An 18534-nucleotide genomic window follows, 5' to 3' on the forward strand; every position below is an offset into this window, starting at 1 on the left:
TGTCCTGCCCCCTATATGTCAGTGGCCGACCTAGTTGTGACAACCCTAAATGTCTCCAGACATTGCCAAGTGTCCTCTGGGGTCAAAAACGTCCCAGATGAGAACCACTGCTTGTGAGAAACTTTTCCGGTTAAAGGCTAAGCTGTCACTTAGAGTATAAAAGTCTGCCCCCAAGACAACTCCATTGGTCATTTAAGAAAATAAGTTCAAAAGAACAACTCCAGGTATTATAAGGAAATGAGTGCCTGGTTTGATGAAAACAATGGAGGCCACTCTTCATTCTATATCCTCAGCCCACCTCTACCACCTATACTGACCGCATACTTCAAGGTCTCTCTGTAATAGCTCTAGAGAGATCATGCAATGTTGGCATTAACATTTCTGGTGATGGAGAATGAGGTTTCTATTACCAGACAGCTCTAATTACTAAAAACAAAACACAACAAACAACAACAACAAAAACCCACTTCTTTATACCAAGCTAAAACTCCATCACCCTGAAGTTCTATCTCCTTGGTTCCAGTTCATTTCTATACCTCAATTCATACTTTCCTGTTATTTGAAATTATTCTCCCTGGTCTCTGAAAGACCATAAGAGGGGAATCAGGCTGAACCTTCAAGAAAACAGCAACTCTCATTGGTTATTAGGTGAATAAAGGCACAGGCTGCACATTCACTGTTTTAAACACATAATTTGTTGAATTCAGTAAGTTTATGTTCAATAAAATTCAAAGAATTTAAAAAATGTTTTATTAGTTAAAGCAAAGTACATGACAAAACTTTTTAACCTTATGTGCCAGAAATGATAGTCGACATCCAAAAAAACATATTTAAAAGATTACAAAATAAGTATACTAATACTGTTCAATGGAATAAACTGTTTGTAAGAATGTCCATGTACTGAATATCATTTTAAATTTTGAAGAAACAAAGCAATTTACCCTCAATAATTAAAGTCATACTGTTACAAAACATTCTGGTTAAAGTATGAATCAGATTCTTTTTAACTCAATAATATGTCCTTTGTGACTGTGGTTAAAGATGTATCAGCATTACACTTAGATGCACTGGAGCAAAGAAATATTCTAGTTGTCCTCAGTCAGAATCACGTTGCCTTTTAGTGACTTTTTAAAAAATCCTCTTTTCAGGGCACCTGGCTGGCTCAGTTGGTACAGTGTGTGACCTCTGATCTCAGGGTTGTGAGTTCAAGCCCCACATTGAATATGGAGACTACTTTTAAAAAACAGTAATAAAATAAAATCCTGAGGGACGCCTGGGTGGCTTAGTCGGTTGAGCGTCCAACTCTTGATTTCAACTCAGGTCATGATCTCACAGTTTGTGAAATTGAGCCCAGCATCAGACTCTCCTCTGACAGCTCAGAGCCTGCTTGGGATTCTCTCTCTCCCTCTCTTTCTGCCTCTTCCCAACTCATTCTCTCTCTCTCAGTCTCTCAAAATAAAAAAGACATTTTTGGGGCACATGGGTGGCTCAGTCAGTTGAGCATCCAACTTTGGCTCAGGTCATGATCTCACAGCCCGTGAGTTCAAGCCCCACGTTGGGCTCTGTGCTGACAGCTCAGAGCCTGGAGCCTGCTTCAGATTCTGTTCCTCTCTCTCTCTCTCTCTCTCTCTCTCCCTGTCTCTGCCTCTCCCCTGCTCACACTCTGTCTCCCTCTCTCTCTCAAAAAATAAATATTAAAAAATTTTTTAAATAATAAACATTTTTAAAACAGTAATATTAAAAATAAATAAAATCCTGAGTGCCCCCTTCAAAATAAAATAATCCTCTTTTCTATGGATAAGAACCTTCAGAATTCCTATTCACCAACAATATTTAAGATATTCGGCAACACTTACTACTTACATATACCAGATATTACAAATATGAGTGTAATGAGTATGCTGACTTCTTCATCTCTGATAAAATGTCCAAAATACAGATACCATTACCCAAAACTCTCATATGAGCAAAAATAAGACTGAAACTCAGAAAAGTAAGATAATGTGCCTCCAAGCTAATAGGGGCAAGAGATGTAATTCAAATCTAACGCATTAACGCATTTAATTTCAAGTCCAATGTTCTTTACACTGCAGTTGATCTTTCAAAGTTATTCCAGAATAACTTTACTTACACTTTATATGAGTTAATATCAAATTCAAGGGACACAGTTTTATTTACAGTCATGCAAGAAAAAAACCTGGGAGGCATCTATGGTTTTTGGTTGTACTTCCAAACTAGAAGAAAAAAGACTGAATCCTTTCAAAAGCTAGCTTAAATTTAAATTCCTTTTTAAAGAACTTAACAGTGAAATAAGCAGTTACTTATGGCTTTTTAAAAATAACCTAGTCAACAAACATCAACCTTCTTAAAAAGGATCCTCCAGCCCAAATAGGTCTTTGAATTTCACTTTTGAAAGAAAAGAATGTTTTTCATCAATACACAGTGACATTTCCTTTAGTGACTTGTGAGAATGATGTATGTAAATATAATAGAAAATAAAGGATGAAGTGCAAGAACCAAAGACATTCCAATGTTATCACGATGACAGACTTTGTTATAAACAAATTCTTCACTCATTCATTCATTCATTCAATATTTATTTATTGAGGGCTTGCTATATGTATTAGCAAATAACTAGACAAAATAATACTATGTACTTTCATTCTGTATCAAGACAACACTGTCAGTAATAAATATAAAAGACCAAAAGGAAATTAAAAATAAAGAAAAGCAAATTGAGTTTATTTTGGATGACTGCAGCAAAACACACCGGGTAAAAGACTCCTTACTTCTATTTCTGCAGATTCCACCCGGTTTTCAATTATTTCGATACATTGTCTCTTAGCTGGTGGTTCTTCGCTTATAACAGTTTCTTCAGCAATGTCGGTTGCTGGTACTGTTAACACTGAAATGAAAAAAATGTATACATTAATTCATTTTTAGATAGGTTTAGTAGAAATAAAACTATCTGTGACATTGTTGACATAACTCCTCTAAAATAAATATGTTCCAAAATACTATTTTCAAAGCACTGATTTGCTTTCTATGAGGATGTCCATATCTGTCTTTGTGGTGCATTTTTAATGAACTTGTTGTTTAACACACCTACTTATTTTTTTTAAATTTTACAGATAACATATTCATTGTATGGCTGAAAATCAAAAAAATGTTTAATAAGCATAACAGATAATCACTTTTATTGATTTATTATTGTTGTGTTAATTTATACAAAAACATGAATATACATTCTCATTTTTCTTTCTTATACAAAAGGTACCATACATTCAAATGCACATATAATAGATACATTGCTCTGCCTTTGCTTTTTTCATGCCATGTATCTAGGGTATCTTTCGTCAGTATACACAGAGCTTTCTTTTATTTAGCTGCATAATATTCCAATGTGTGGACACATCATTATGAACATTGTCTGTTTATAAACTTTGCCTGTTTTTCTTTTGGGTTGTTGGACTTTGTTCCTAATTTTTAGTATTTTTTTTATACATATGTAAATACACAGAGAGAGAGAGAGAGGCTGTCCTTGCTTTGCATAGCAAGCAGTGTAGGACCATAGAAATGACTGTGAGCTGAAACCACGCAATTTTAATAATCAATGGGGGAAATCACAATTGTTTTAGAGCCTTTGAAGTTTTTTGTCAAAATATTAAAAATTCTGTCATTTACAAATGCAAACAGAAATGAAAAAAAGTAAAATATTTATTTAGTACACTGTAATTTAAAACATTAGAGATACTGAGATTTAAGTGTTTTATTTCTTTTAACTCATATCACATTACACTTATAAATTAACTCAAGAAAAATTGAGAGCCTTGTATCTGCTTCATTGGACTGTCTGCATAGTCTGTATATATTCATATGTCAGTTACATATGAATGTCAGTTACATTTTTCAATTATGGGGGCTTTAAAAATTTATTTTAATATTTAGTAAGCTCTTCTCATTGCTCTTCTTTCCCAAAGTTTTCTTACTCTTCTTCCCTCCTCCTCCCATTAATATAAACTTCAGAATCTATCTGGCCAGCTCCAGGAAAAAAACCTGTTAGTCTCTGTTATGGGATGAATTGTGTCCTCCTCAAAATTCAAATGCTTAAGTCCTAAACCCCAGTACCTCACCATGTGACTGTATTTGGAGACTGGGCCTTCAAAGAGGTAAATCAGGTAAAATGAGGTCATGTGGGTAGGCCTTAATCCAATAGGACTGGTGTCCTTTTAAGAAGCAGAGATTAAGGTACAGACAACACACAGAAGGAGGGCTGACCACATGAGGACACAGTGAGAAGGCGGCCATCTGCAAGCCAAGGAGAAAGGCCTCAGAAGAAACCAAATCTGCCAAACCTTGATCTTGGACTTCAAACCTCCAGCGTTGTGAGAAGAAACTTCTGCTGAGTCGCTCAGTCTGTGGTAATTTGGTATGGCAGCCGTAGCAAACTAAAATAGTCCTTGTTTTTTTTTTTTTTTTTTCATATCACCCTACATTTATAAATTAACTCAGGAAGAATGGAGAGCTTTATGACAGTTGAATCTTCCTATCCCAAAACATGACATTTCTTCCATTTGTTCATGGGATGAGATTAGTCTCTATAATGTCAGGTTTTAGAAACATTATATCTGCTCAATATAAGCAAATACTGTGAAAGTTTTCTTATTTCTATATAACTAGAATTAGTTCTGTGAAGCTTTGTGAAAGTATCTTGGATGAGCCATCAGCAGATTTCTGCAGAATTGGAAAGATCTCTGCAGGCTTCACAAGTCAATGGTTTCCTCTTCTTCTGCTACAGTGACAAACTTTTTTCCTGAGACGTGGTGGCTCTACAGTGCTATACCTCCTCTGTCACTCTAAACCAAACCTGGTTTAGGAGAACTTCTAGCTCCAGCCTTTCCCTTCCCTAATTCCTTCACTGACCATGAATGAGCACAGTCTGTGCAATCCTAATCATTGTCTAAAAGGTTATGCGTGTGCACACATGTTTTTGTATGTATTGGGGAGGGGATGCTGGGTACATGGCAATGCTTGCTCAGATAGGAATTTTCTGAACCTTCTCTTTCTGCTTCCTTCAGCATTCATGCACTCCTCTGCCTCAGCCCTGCTTATGGCACCTCCTACACAGACTGAGCCCTGTCTTGCTGGGAGTGTATATTTATGCTAATGCCTGAGCTCAATCCCTTTTCTTTTCTTGATGCACCTCTGTGAGTTTCCATGGCTCTAATGGTCTTAGATGTTTTTGGCAGCATTTAAAATATGGAATTTTGTGGTTTTCTCAGCCTTTCAGCATCCCTGAAAATGTAGTCGGGGCTTTTGTTGAATCTTACTACTCTCAGAGGTTTCCAAGGGGAAAAAATGGGAAATTACAAACAAAGATGCTAAAAGTGGCCACCACATTCCTACTACAAGTCCTAAGTCCAACTTCTTTGTAAGGAGCCTTTTCTTACATGGTATGATATGTGAATTGCAATAAATGGCATAAGAAATTATTGTCCAAAGCATATTCTGAACTATTTATTTAAGCTCTTTTTCCAACGGGAATACTTTGGAGCCAGTTCCTCTTTCCACCTCGTATACTCAGAGAAAGCAAGCTAATTTCAATAGTAGCCTAAAAAGCAGATAAAATTAGCCAATCAAGCCTACTGCAAAAGGTTGCAAAAATATATTTTAAGGCAAAAATGAATGCTTTGAAAAACATATCACAATTTCCCGAGCCTTGAGAATAAACTCAAACTTTAGGCAAATGCCTACTACCAACCTTGCTGTCCATCTGGCATGGTCACAATGATGGGCTGACCTATCCCACTGGTCGGGATGGAGTGCAAGTTTCCAAGCTGGATGCCATCTGTAACTATTGTGATGACTTGCTGGCCCCCCGAGCTAACTACTTGCTGAATTGCACCATCCACAGATTCTGCGGTAACTACCTCCTCCGTAGCCACTACTGGAACAAAATATATATGTAAAGATCAGTGAGCATATACAAAAGTACAGATAGAAGTTTATTTTTCTTTGCTACTTTGGCTTTCCCTGTTCTCTTACACAGAAACACTGTTACATGGTTTTTCTTAAAGGCAGTCTCCAGTGGTGCTGTGCATACCTATATTAACAACAGACTACAAGCCCCACAATTTATAACTAAATGAGTTCTGACTATGCATATGTATATTTAAATAAGTAATATCTCTTCATTTAGTTATATGAGGCACAAAATTTATAAAATCCTCTGAGGTCACAGATATAACAAAGGTTACGCTTGCTTAATAAAATTCTACAATCCAAAAGAGAATTTCATATGTGGTTGTATTCTATTTACGTTTACGTATGAGATGATATGCATTTCCATATTCAAAGAAACATGGAAATTTGTATTTTTCAAGTAAACAGAATAAGCATTATTCCCTTTCTGGATTGTGTGAGCAAGGGTTGCCTTGGTAGCAATGGCCTACAGATCTAGTACTGCATGACAGTAAATAATACAATATGTTAACATTTATATAAATAAAATCCAACACTATGTTCTTAATAGAGGCTCAGAGAGGATTCTGACATCTGAAAGCAGCACCCCTGGCCTTGCTTGGGTAAAGAAATCACAAGTTAATGCTGCCAAAATCCTTCCCCACAGGTAATCCTATGCCCAACTACTGATCCCAAACAACATACACAGGAACATTCATAGCAGCTTTACTCACAATAGTCAAAAACTTGAAACCAACCAGATAACCATCAAAAGCAGAATGGATAAAAAGACTGTGGTAGATTCATGCACTGGAATACTACACAGCAATTAAAATGACTAAATGCAAAACATGGATAAATGTGACAAAAACCATGCTCAGTGATATAAATCAGATACAAAATATATACTGTGGAATTTAAGAAACAACAAATGAACATAGGGCAAGGAAAAAAAAAAAAAGGGAGGCAAACCATAAGAGACTCCTGACTTGAGGGATCAAACTGAGGGTTGCCGGAGAGAGGTGGGTGGGGGATGGGCTAGATGGGGGGATGGGTAATAAGAAGGGCACTTATGATGAGCATTGGGTGTTGTATGTAAGTGTTGAAACACTAAATTCCACTCCTGAAACCAGCATTACACTATCTGGTAACTAGAATTTAAATTAAAACTTGAAACATGAAAAAAATAAAAATTAAAGTTAAATGAGAAAAGAGCAGAGCCCAATTTAGGACAACTGCCTGGTACACAATGTTAAGAGAATTTTCCAGGAAAGGAATATTTGATGAAGGGTTATATATATTTATCACAAGGAAGGATACTCCATAAAGCTACAGACTTTATCTTATGTTTTTCATACATGCAAGGCTCTGTGACTTTAATCTTATGGGATCCAAGGGAATTGTTTTTTTTCCTTTATGCTTGGAATGCTCCTTTTTGGTTATTGTTTTTTAATGAAGCAGATGTACAATGTGTGATTGAGGCAGAAATAGAGCCCATGATTTGAGATTTTTCTCAGTCATTTTGACATCAGCAAATGTTAAAGTATAGTAGCTTCCTTGACAGTCTAGGAAGAGGCACTACATACATTAAAAGTTGAAAATTTCCTTTACCACTGGAGCCTGTTAGACATGTTGAGTCCCACACTGACCTTACAAGTCCCTACCTGTGGCCACAATAATTGGTACAATCCACCATGAATCTGGAGTAGAACCCAGGGTTCTGGCTTTGAAGTCTGAGCATCCAAGCCCACACTCCTCCCCTGCTTTGGATTTTGTGCTGTGTGGTCTTCCGGATTACTGCACTGGACCAGTGTGTAGGGTGCACCAGCCAGGCCAGCAGGCCACATCCCCAGGTCTGTGGGGTGTGCAGCACCATCCTACTGCCACAACGAGGGAAAGGTGGTGTGAGAGAGGGAAAACTGCCTGCCGTGCTCACTTTTTTAGGTCTCGATTTCCTTACGGAGCCACTGCAGGCATGTAATAAAACTTTGGGTTTTTTTCTCCTTTTAATCGTGCTCATATAAATTTAATTCTTACTCCAGCTGGAAGACCCTAAGGGGTAGAAAAGAATTTTCCCCTCCCTTCTCCTACATGGTATTTTAAGTTCATCAAAATATACAATACTACTTTAAGACTGATGATCCCCAGAGGGGGAATAGATTGGGGCACAGCAAAATGGGTAAAGGGGGTCAGTTTTATAGTGATGGGTGGTAACTAGCCTTTTGGCAGTGATCACTCTGTGGTGTTTACAGATGTTGAACTCAAATGTTGTACACTTGCAACATTTATAAAGTTATATCCCAGTATTACCTCAATAATAAAAAAAATAGGTAATACTGTTTTAAAACTCAATAACACAGTTTGGATCAGTCTTTTTTTTTTACTTTTTTTTTTAAATGTTGATTTATTTTTGAGAGAGAGGGAGAAACAGGAGCACGAGTGGGGGAGGGGCAGAGAGAGGGAGACACAGAATCAGAAGCAGGCTCCAGGCTCTGACCTGTCAGCACAGCACCTGACACGGGGCTTGAACCCACAAACTGTGGGATCATGACCTGAGCTGAAGTCGGACGCTTAACTGACTGAGCCACCCAGGCGCCCCTGGATCAGTCTTTATAGATTCTAAGAGTTGCTCAAAAAGCTCTGACAAACCTAAGGCTAAGGCTATACTATGCAAAAAGAGTAATGATTCACATTATGTGGCTATCAAGCAACTGAAATGTGGTGGTCTGAAGTGAGATGCTACTGTTAGTACGAAATTCAAACTGAATCTCAAAGACAGTATGAAAAAAAGAAAGTAATATATCTTACTAATAATTTTTATTGATTTCTTATAGAAATATTTTGGATATTTTGGGTTAAACAAAATATATTATTTAAAAAACAAAAAATATATACTGTGTACTTCCCATTTTTGAACTAAACAGTGATTACACAGGAGTAATCACTTTGAGATAATTCAATAAACTGTAAACTTATGATATATGCACTTTTCTGTATGCATATTACATTTCAATAAAGAAACATCAAAAGGAAAAATGACACTAATGGATTACAACACAATGAATCTTTAAAAATCCGTTTCTCCTTCATGAAAAAGGAGGAAAGGGAGAAAGAAGAAATATCTTGATAGAAGAATGACATCTAATTAACAAAATAAGAAAAATTATCATTGTAACCTCAATGTAATAATTGACTCAAGCAAGGATCACTAACGGATGTTAAAACCACTGAAATGTTCTGAGAAACAAGATATTCATATGTTCTCAAAGTATCAAACCGAAGATTAGTAAGAGGAAAATGTGCCTATAAGGACCTGGCAGTAACCACTCTCACCAAGTGGTCATTATCAGGATGGCCTGACATGTACCTCCTGACATGATGCAATGGGAGATTACAAAATATCACTTGTGTTCTTCCTGGAAATGTTTGACCTGCATCTACTTATTAAGAAACAAATGAATCCAGAATGTGAATGATCTTCCAGACAATGGGCATAGACTCTACAAGGATTTCAATGTCAAAAAGAAAATGGAGGGGCACCTGGCTGGCTCAGGTGGTTGTTCAGGTCATGAACTTGTGGTTAGTAATTTCGAGCCCCAAATCGAGCTCTGTGCTGACAGCTCAGAGCCTGGAACCTACTTCAGATTCTGTGTCTCCTTATCTCTCTGCCCCTCTCCCACTAGCGTTCTGTCTCTGTCTCTCTCTCTCAAAAATAAACATTAAAAAAAAAAAAAAGAAAGAAAAGGGAGGCAGCAGGACTGTCCTAGGTTTGGGGAGACTAAAGAGACACAACAACCAAATACAATATATGAACTTTGGATCCTGGAGGAAAATAAACAAACACTTACAAAGGACATTTTGGCGACAACTGAGAAAAGTTGAATGTGGACCACATGTCAGATAATGTTACTAAATTAATGTTGATGTTTTTAGGAAATATAATGGAGCTATGAATATGTAGCAGGCTATCCTTGTTCTTGGGAGATATATGATGAAGTATTTAAAGGTGAAGTGTCATGGTATCTGCAGCCTACTTTCAGATAATGTGGTAAAATAAAAGTGTGTGTGTGTGTGTGTGTGTACACATGCAGGTGTGGCAAGATTTTAACAGTTGGTGAGTACAGGTGAAAGATACAAAGTTTATCCCCCGATTTTTCTATGGGTTTGAAAACTGTCAACCTAAAAACTGTTCTAACATAACTAATTCTGAAAAGAGAAATCACATAAAAACTATTCCTTAACGATACAGGGTTTTTTCATGTATTATTTGAGGCAACACTTTATAAAAAGAGTAATTAAATAAAACCATTCTCTCCTGAAGTCGTGTTACCTACCATTCAGATGCAGAGTTGCTCTAAAACATGCTAAGTTGCTACCAACTCCCAGTAGAACATCATGGGTTATCAATGAGCTCCTTTTTTAGAAAAGGCAAGGTAAGTTATTGGGACCCCAGTTTTCAAAGATGTACTCATGGCAGTGACAGACTTGGCTGCCACCCTGTTACTCTGTTACTTGGTAATCAAGGGTCACGATACAAACTGCAGAAGATAATACTGAAAACACAAAAAACCTTTATGTTTTGAGTTCTCTCATTTTTGTTTCTCTTAAACTATAATTAGGCTTTATCACCAAGCACTTAAGAAAATTTCAGGAAGAGAATTATAAAATGAAATGTAGGCCATAGTAATATATTCAAAAGAACAACTACTAAGGTTTTCAAACACATTAACTATTGCTTTGATTTTTAAAAAAAATATATCCATATGAAAAAGAAATGTTCAATCTGGTTGAATGCTAACTACAAGTAGTAAATGCTTTAAAGCATAATCATCTCTAAGAAATTTCTGAGATCACACACAATCAAGGCACAATTCAAGAACTTTCATCTTTGCACTATTCGCAATGACTGTCATTAAAATAATAGAGTTCCTCCCTTTCATCTGAAAAGTTTTCTTTTTTAAGTTGTACTATAGTGAGGAATTTAATAAAAAATTATAAGAAAACCAATTACGTAAGAAGACAAAGTGTCCCTCAGAAACCCTATGAACAACACAATAGTGAAATGCTGAAACATGTAAGAATAAAAGAGAAACCCTAAAACTTTAAGAGTGTTAATTAAAATACATACAGGGGCACCTGGGTGGCTCAGTTGGTTGAGCATCTGACCTTGGCTCAAGTCATGATCTCATGGTTTGTGACTTTAAGCCCCACATCCGGCTCTCTGCTGTCAGTGCAGAACCCACTTCAGATCCTCTGTCTCCCCACCCCCCACCTCTGCCCCTCCTCCACTTACACTCTCCCAAAAATAAATAAATCTAAAAAAAATAAATACATACATACACACACCTCTAAATGTCAAAACACCTCTAAAGGATAAAAAAAAATTAGTGTAATATTTACTGGTCTAAATCAAAAGTCAGATTGTTATATACAAAGAGAGCCTAGATAACCTGCAGCATCTTTGAAAATATCTGAGATCTCTTGTTCAACAAAACTTCTTAATTATAACACCATAAAAGCCTAATAAGACAGAGAAAAACCCATTTGTAAGATGTTCTAGGGATTGAAAATTCTACATATAAATATTTCAACACTAGAAACTATGCTCACTAAAAACATTTCAAAGGTATTGTGCTTACAATTGAACCTGAAATTAAAAACAAAAAAGCAAAACCAAAACAATCTTATAAAGTCCAGTAACTTATCCCTTAAAGCCAATTAATTCACTTTTACAGATCTAGTTTAGGAACAGCAAAAAAAACAATGTGCAAAGGGGACCTGATTCAAATTTCACTCTTAGGAGAAAGGAAGAAAAGAGCTATCAGGTGCATTATACCTCTAGAAAAACATCTTAATAACAATGAACAGAAGTTGCTCTAAAGAAAAAAAGAAGGGTGGTCATAGATGTCTATTTAATCAAGAGATTATGTAGTTGGGCTGCAAAAAAGAATAAGGCTAAGCAAAGCAAAATCAATATAGGACCTCAGGCTACAGCCAGAAATTAGTGTTTCATGAAAGAGTTTATTTTAAAAGCACCAGACAAACTACACTACAGCTGTAAGGCCTACATCCAACCAATCAAAACTTCCAATTCTACATCCCAAATAATTCTCAAATCTATTTGCTTCTTATCTCTTTGCCAAATCCTAACCCATGCTACCATTATCTCTTCCCCAGCTGACTGCATTAGACTCCTAACTGAACTTCCTTTCAGAGTCTGCCAAAGTAATAATCTCTTTAAAGGTCCTTTATTTATTTTTTTTAAGCTTATTGATCCATTCTTAGAGAAAAAGAGAGAGAGAAAGAGAGCATGCAGCATGGAGAGGGGGAAGGGGCAGAGAGAGAAGGAGAAAAAGAATCCCAAGCAGGCTCCATGTTGTCACCACAGAGCCTGACGCAGGGCTCGAACCCACAAACAGTGAGACCATGACCTAGGCCGAAATCAAGAGTCAGATGCTTAACCAATTGAGCCATCTATGTGTCCCAAAAGTCCTTTATAATCTTACTTTCAACCACCAGGAGTTACTCTCCCATTTGCGGGGCTTAGCCACACTGGCCTCTGAAGTCCCCTTTCAAGCTCTTTCCTGCCTCAAAAGCTTTACATGTGCCCTCTTCCTCAAATACTCTTCCCCCAATGTTTGCTTACTAATTCCTACTTAATCTTTAGTTTAAATATCTCCTTCTAGGAAGATTCTCTGACCCACCAGACTAGGTTAAAATCCTGCATTCTTTGTATGTACCACTAATGACAGTTATTTTATCTGTTTAATATCTTGTTCTACCAAAAGACTACATGTTCCGTAAAGGTTGGGATTGTATCTGATCATTTACCATTTTCTCTCTAGCACCAAGCAGAGTAATGCAGTCAAAAGAGATGTTCAACAAAAACCTGTTCAATGCATGAATAAATATTTTCTCATTAAAAATGAATGGCTGTTTATAAACAACAAGTGGAAATTTGAGCACAAGAACAGTTTTCAGTGTCCATCACAAAACATGATCTATCCCTCCATGAATTTTTATTGTTTGTACATTTTTGTTTTGTTTTAAAGCAGAGAGAAAGAGGGAGTGAGGATGTGAGTTGCCTGAAGTTTTGATTTTTTTAATAGAAAATACCTATAAGAGTGGCCTGTAAGCTTTGGTAGAAAGACAGGATAATATAGCTGCCTCTGCTTATTAATAAATACAGCATACTACATGGCGGTGGTTTTCTTCATGGGGCAAAAGGCAGCTGCAACCTCCAAAAGAAAACCTTTTCACTTTTTTGTATCTTCATTTTGGAATAATTTCCAAAATGGAATGAACTGGAATGGAGTTCTTATCTACCTAAATCCCTAAATCTCCATTGATTAAAGGACAGAGGAGCAAAACACTCCTCTGCTTCAACAGACACACCTCAGGAGTAAAAGCAAGAATGGTGATGCTTTTGTTTAATATAAGAGAAAATGATAATCACAGAAATAGTTATTCCTATCACAAGCCAAATTATAAACATTCTAGAAGAGACAAGTCCACTGATCACCAAAAAAATGCAGTATATTATAGTTGTCACAGACATACATACAACTTGGGAATCAATCAGACCCTGAGCACAGAACTTTTTTACTACTTAATGACCATGCTATTTAGGGCAAAATTATTTAATCTCATGAATCTCAGTTTCATCATATATAAAATGCAAGCACTACTTTATTTCCCAGATCCTAACTAGGATGTCCTTGAAAAAAAGTACACATAAACATTTCCTAAAATCGAGATGAGTCTGACAATTGATGTTAAAAGAAATTGAACCGTCAAGAAATAATTAGCCTGAGCATGTAGAAATTAAGTGGTGAGAAGATATTTCTTTATCTGATTTCACACCTCAGCTGAGTTATTTACACTGGTGGCAATGTACTCACCTGAACTTTAACTTAATTCAAGCTCTTAAAATATCTTCAGAAAGATTCCACTATGATGTAGCATTAAAATGAAAAACTGCGCTCAGAAGATTGTATGCCACATGCAATAAAAGTCAACTGAAATTCCTAATCTCTCAGACTAGACCATATATAACATTTTCAAAAGTAGAAGTTAGAGAAGTTGGTATGACTAACTCATGGAGCCAAATATCTAAGTGTCGAAATTTCAGATGACCTTCAAGAATACCTGCTTAATTTTCAGAGATACATACTTTCAGACAAAAAATTTAAAGTTTAACCAAATAGAAACCACCAATGAAATTAATCTTCTTTGCTATGCTTATGCAATGACAAAGATGCTAAGGAGATCTAGGTATAGGCTATAAAAGCAGCATATCAACAGGGATTCTGAAAAATCTTAAGACTCCCAAATAAAAAGGTGTAGATTCAAACATTGATTATGAAGCTGAAACTGGAGAATAGATAAATGTTTATAAGCACTAGTTAGTAAAAAAAGAGAGAGAGAGAAGAGAGAGGTAGGTACATTTTTCCCCCTGAAAAAAATACACCTTTCAATCAGAACACCATAATGAGTCAAATCCAGTAATGAAGACCTTCAAGCTTTTGGGTGAGGATTCAATGAGATCATAAGTAAAACATTTACCATGGTGCACAGCATACACAGTAAGCATTCAATGATCTGTTGTTGTTATTTTTATTATTGATCACAATTTGAAAACACACTAATTTAAATAATGAATGACAACAAATTATACCCCCCTACCCTGGCCCCCTGCCTTCACATGGCCATAATCTGAAATCTGCTCACTTTAGCCCTTTATATTATCTTCCTAGCCTTGTAAATATTTGAGTCTCCAACCTTTTAATGTACGCATTTGACTTGTTTTTCTAACCTGGAGTTTCTGAAGAATTGGACAATGGAGCAGATGCTTCAGCTAAGGCAGCTAACGTAGCTAATACTGATGTGGAGGAGTTTCCAAACTGAACAGCTGATACACCTGTTTCATCTACAAGAAAAGAGAAAATAGATTTAAAATGTTTTTAATTTTAAAGGAGCTTAATTCTACTGCATTTTTCTGATATTCTATTTTGCTTTATTCAATTCTTAAAAGAAGCTTGGATAATAGTTTTGTGAAAGACAAGCTTTGATAGCATTAGTTTTTGAAAGATAATATTGTAGCTCATTTTGCAATATCATCTTTCTTGATATTGTCTCATAAAAATCTTTTTTTGCCAATACGAAAGAAAACCAAGTGACTGATATAATCTTACCCTCATTCTCCAACAGTCCTTTCATAAAAGGAGGAACACCTACTAAAGCATAAAATCCCAACAGCTATCCTATATGCATCTCAATACCTGTTGCCTTGGATGAATTTTCTGAAGATACCAGACCTGTTAGGTTCACCACCCCTCCAGGTCCGATGATAAACTGTGGTGTGGCAGCATGTATCGTCACAGTGTCAGGACTCTCAGGGTTTGTGTTGATTTGGTTCTGCATAGCAATCTAAGGGCCAAATCAACACAGTGTTTTCAGAATTACAACCAGAACACAGGGCACAGATTCTCAATTCAGTATAAACACAAAGGAAATTCTAAAATTTAAGAAGAATCCTATAATACAAATGAAAATCTTTGTATACAGTCTACTGAGAGCATAGTGGTAAATCAGAGACAGGAATTTACATCCTAATTCCCTATTAGGTAAAGCAGTAAAATCCCATGAGAAAAGAATATCTGAAAGGCTTTTATAGAACACAGTTGGATATTTTGCTGCCCTGTGGCTATAGAAATTATATTACTTAAATTATTTCCTCTACTATATTCAGCAATATATAACATTATACATATAAAGCATGTCCTTCGCAGGGCACTTGTTATGATGAGCACTGGGTGTTTTACATAAGTGAATGAATCATTGAATTCTACTCCTGAAACCAATATTGCACTGGATGTTAATTAAATATAATTTAAATAAAAATTTGAAGGGAAAAAATAAATAAATAAAGCATGTCCTCCCCAATTAATTCTTTTCTATCTTCAACCCTGGCCCCCAAATTGCACTCCTAGGAGTAAAAGAATTCCAAGAGGCACCACAAAATTCATCTTCCTGAACTATAACATCTTTTCAGTAGAGTCAGAAGTGTCTTAAAGAAAAGTTCTACTGGGAAGGAGAACAAGAAGATAGGCAAGAGGTTCTGAGTAAAGATAATTTACATCAATGTTGTGTAGCTAAAGAAAAGAGAGGCAATACTGGTTATTTAAAAAACCTGTCTCAGGGCACCTGGGCGGCTCAGTCGGGTAAGCACCCAACTTTAGCTCTGGTTGTGCTCTCAAAAGTTCATGAGTTCGAGCCACACGTCGGGTTCTGTGCTGACAGCTCAGAGCCTGGAGCCTGCTTCAGATTCTGTGTCTCCTTCTCTCTGCTCCTCCCCCATTTGTGCTTGGTCTCTCTCTCTCTCTCTCTCTCTCTTAATCTCTCTCTCAAAAATAAACATGAAAAAAAAAAAAACCTTGCCCAAAAGCCATAAGTAACTAGGCTCATAAACAGATTTTTTTTTGAGGATGATGAAAAATAAAAGAAACCAATCAAAATTATAAAGACTGCATCAATTACTCAGAGGGCAATGTTATAGTTGCTAAAGAAAATTTTTAGTGGAAGTTTAACATATTTTGAAAAACCACACTGTATCCAAATATGCAACAAAAATAATTAATAGAATAAAATGTCTAGAAGGGGAATTCAGGAACTTAAAAACACAGAAACACCTTATTTAATCTTCTAATGTTACATGTAAAGACTATGGTCTCAGAAAAATGAATAGCAATGAACAAAGAGTAAGTGAAAGAGGAAAGGACTGTCCAAAATAACGAAATCCAAAATGAAAAGCTAGAAGCTAAATAGCTCAAATCACCCCAAGACAGAGATCCTTTTATTTTCTCAAATTAAAGCCAAAGGTTACCTGTAATATCTCTGCCAAATCTTCATTCCCGTTGTCTATTGAAATATCAAATGCAGTTTTACAAAATTTACTTTGCGTGTGTACATCAGCACCATATTTGATTAAAAGTTCCACCACCTCTTGATGATTGTGTTCTGTGGCCCAGTGCAGAGCTGTCATCTTCAACATGTCCTTTGCATTAACATCAGCACCATGCTATAAATATATTGCAAAATAAGATATTTCTACAATATGAAATATAAAGAATTCCAAATAGGAAAATACTAGCCACTATGCTTTAAAGCAATAATGTGCTACTAACATGATCGGCTATTTTTTGTGTTGAATAATCTGTATGTTCCACAGATCTCCACACATCTGTCACTTAATCAGTTTTCTATCATGCTAACTTTGCCAACTGTTTTCCTTCTAATTTCTTAAGAGTGCAGCAATGATTTTTTCACTCACCCAGAGGTGAACATCATGACATAAAATGGCATAAGAAGTGAAGGACTGCTATGAGCACTCCTCCAAAACCCTCTTTAATTCTACTCCCTTATTTATAGAGATAGCCTCTGCTTTCAAAACCAGTATAATATAAATAATAAAAGGAGCTATCCTTTTATATAAATAAAATATATATATAATATATATATAATATATAAATATAAAATATATATATTTATATATAAATAAAATAAAATATATCCTTTATATAAATAAAAAAGGAGCTATCAGGGATGTACTGTCCAATGTGGCAGCCACTACACACATGTGGTTAAGCACATGAAATATAGCTAGTCCCAATCGAAATGTACTAAGTATGTAAACACACACTGGAATTCAAAGACTTAACACCAAAAAAAAAAAGGATGTAAAATATCTCATTAACAATTTTTACATTGACTTCATGTTGAAATGACAATATTTATATATATGAGGTTGAATAAAATATAATATTAAAATTAGTTTTTACTTTTTTAATGTAGGTAATAGAAAATCTAGAATTACATGTGTTCACATTTGTGGCTTACATATTGTATGTCTTTTGGGTAAGTTGATCTAAAGGCTATAATAAAAATCCTTATTTGTATTATTTATTTGTTAATCAAGCCTTATGTTTCCTTCCATATTTTAACTGTGTCAAGTCAGACAAAACCATAGTCCGTCATCATAATGGAAACCAAGGTCTCAGAAATCAACTGTCTGACTTAACTAAGAACATACCTAGAGGAAGTTCTTCTTCCACAAAGAAAGTTTTAAGATAATTTTCATTTGATGGAATTACATACAAAAAAAATGAGGTAACATAGAAAAAAAAAGTAGATATTTAATAAAACTAGTTCCCTTCTCCCTCTTACAAAACCATAAATCCTTTGAAGGCTTACTTTCAAAAGCAAAGTGCAAAAAGAGAACACATACCTTAAGCAAAACCTCTACTATGCTGGCATGGCCCTCAGAAGCTGCCATATGTAATGGCGTTCGGTCCACTTTGGTTCTCGCATCCCTACTTACACCAGCTCGGAGTAGTACTTCTGTGGTGGAGTAATGCCCATACTGTGCTGCCAGATGAAGTGGAGAGGTTCCCAGCTATACCGCAAGAAAAAAAAAATCCACATTTATAATTGTGGTTTGTTTTTTTTTTTATATTTATTTTTGAGAGAGAGCAAGTGAGACAGAGAGAGAGAGAGAGAGAGAGAGAGTGAGCA

The 18534-nt window shown here is 35.9% G+C and overlaps 1 protein-coding gene across 7 annotated transcripts in view; it reads right to left on the reverse strand.

Annotated features, from left to right (window-relative positions):
* GABPB1 (GA binding protein transcription factor subunit beta 1) overlaps positions 1-18534 on the reverse strand; it is a 69886-nt gene that overhangs the window by 6435 nt on the left and 44917 nt on the right. For 3 of the 7 annotated variants that reach the window (XM_025919818.2, XM_086710660.1, XM_086710662.1), the window contains exons 3-8: positions 18248-18415; positions 16847-17041; positions 15243-15390; positions 14777-14890; positions 5762-5947; positions 2790-2905 (exon numbers count right to left, since the gene is read on the reverse strand). In XM_025919818.2, the coding sequence (XP_025775603.1) occupies positions 2790-2905; positions 5762-5947; positions 14777-14890; positions 15243-15390; positions 16847-17041; positions 18248-18415 (927 nt within the window). Of the gene's footprint in view, positions 1-2770; positions 2906-5761; positions 5948-14776; positions 14891-15242; positions 15391-16846; positions 17042-18247; positions 18416-18534 lie in introns of all 7 variants that reach the window. The other 4 variants (XM_086710664.1, XM_086710663.1, XM_086710661.1 and 1 more) reach the window with 4 other exon arrangements.

This window comes from Puma concolor, chromosome B3 (genome assembly GCF_028749965.1).
Source record: "Puma concolor isolate L17-30 chromosome B3, mPumCon1.1.hap2, whole genome shotgun sequence".
Lineage (NCBI taxonomy): Eukaryota > Metazoa > Chordata > Mammalia > Carnivora > Felidae > Puma > Puma concolor.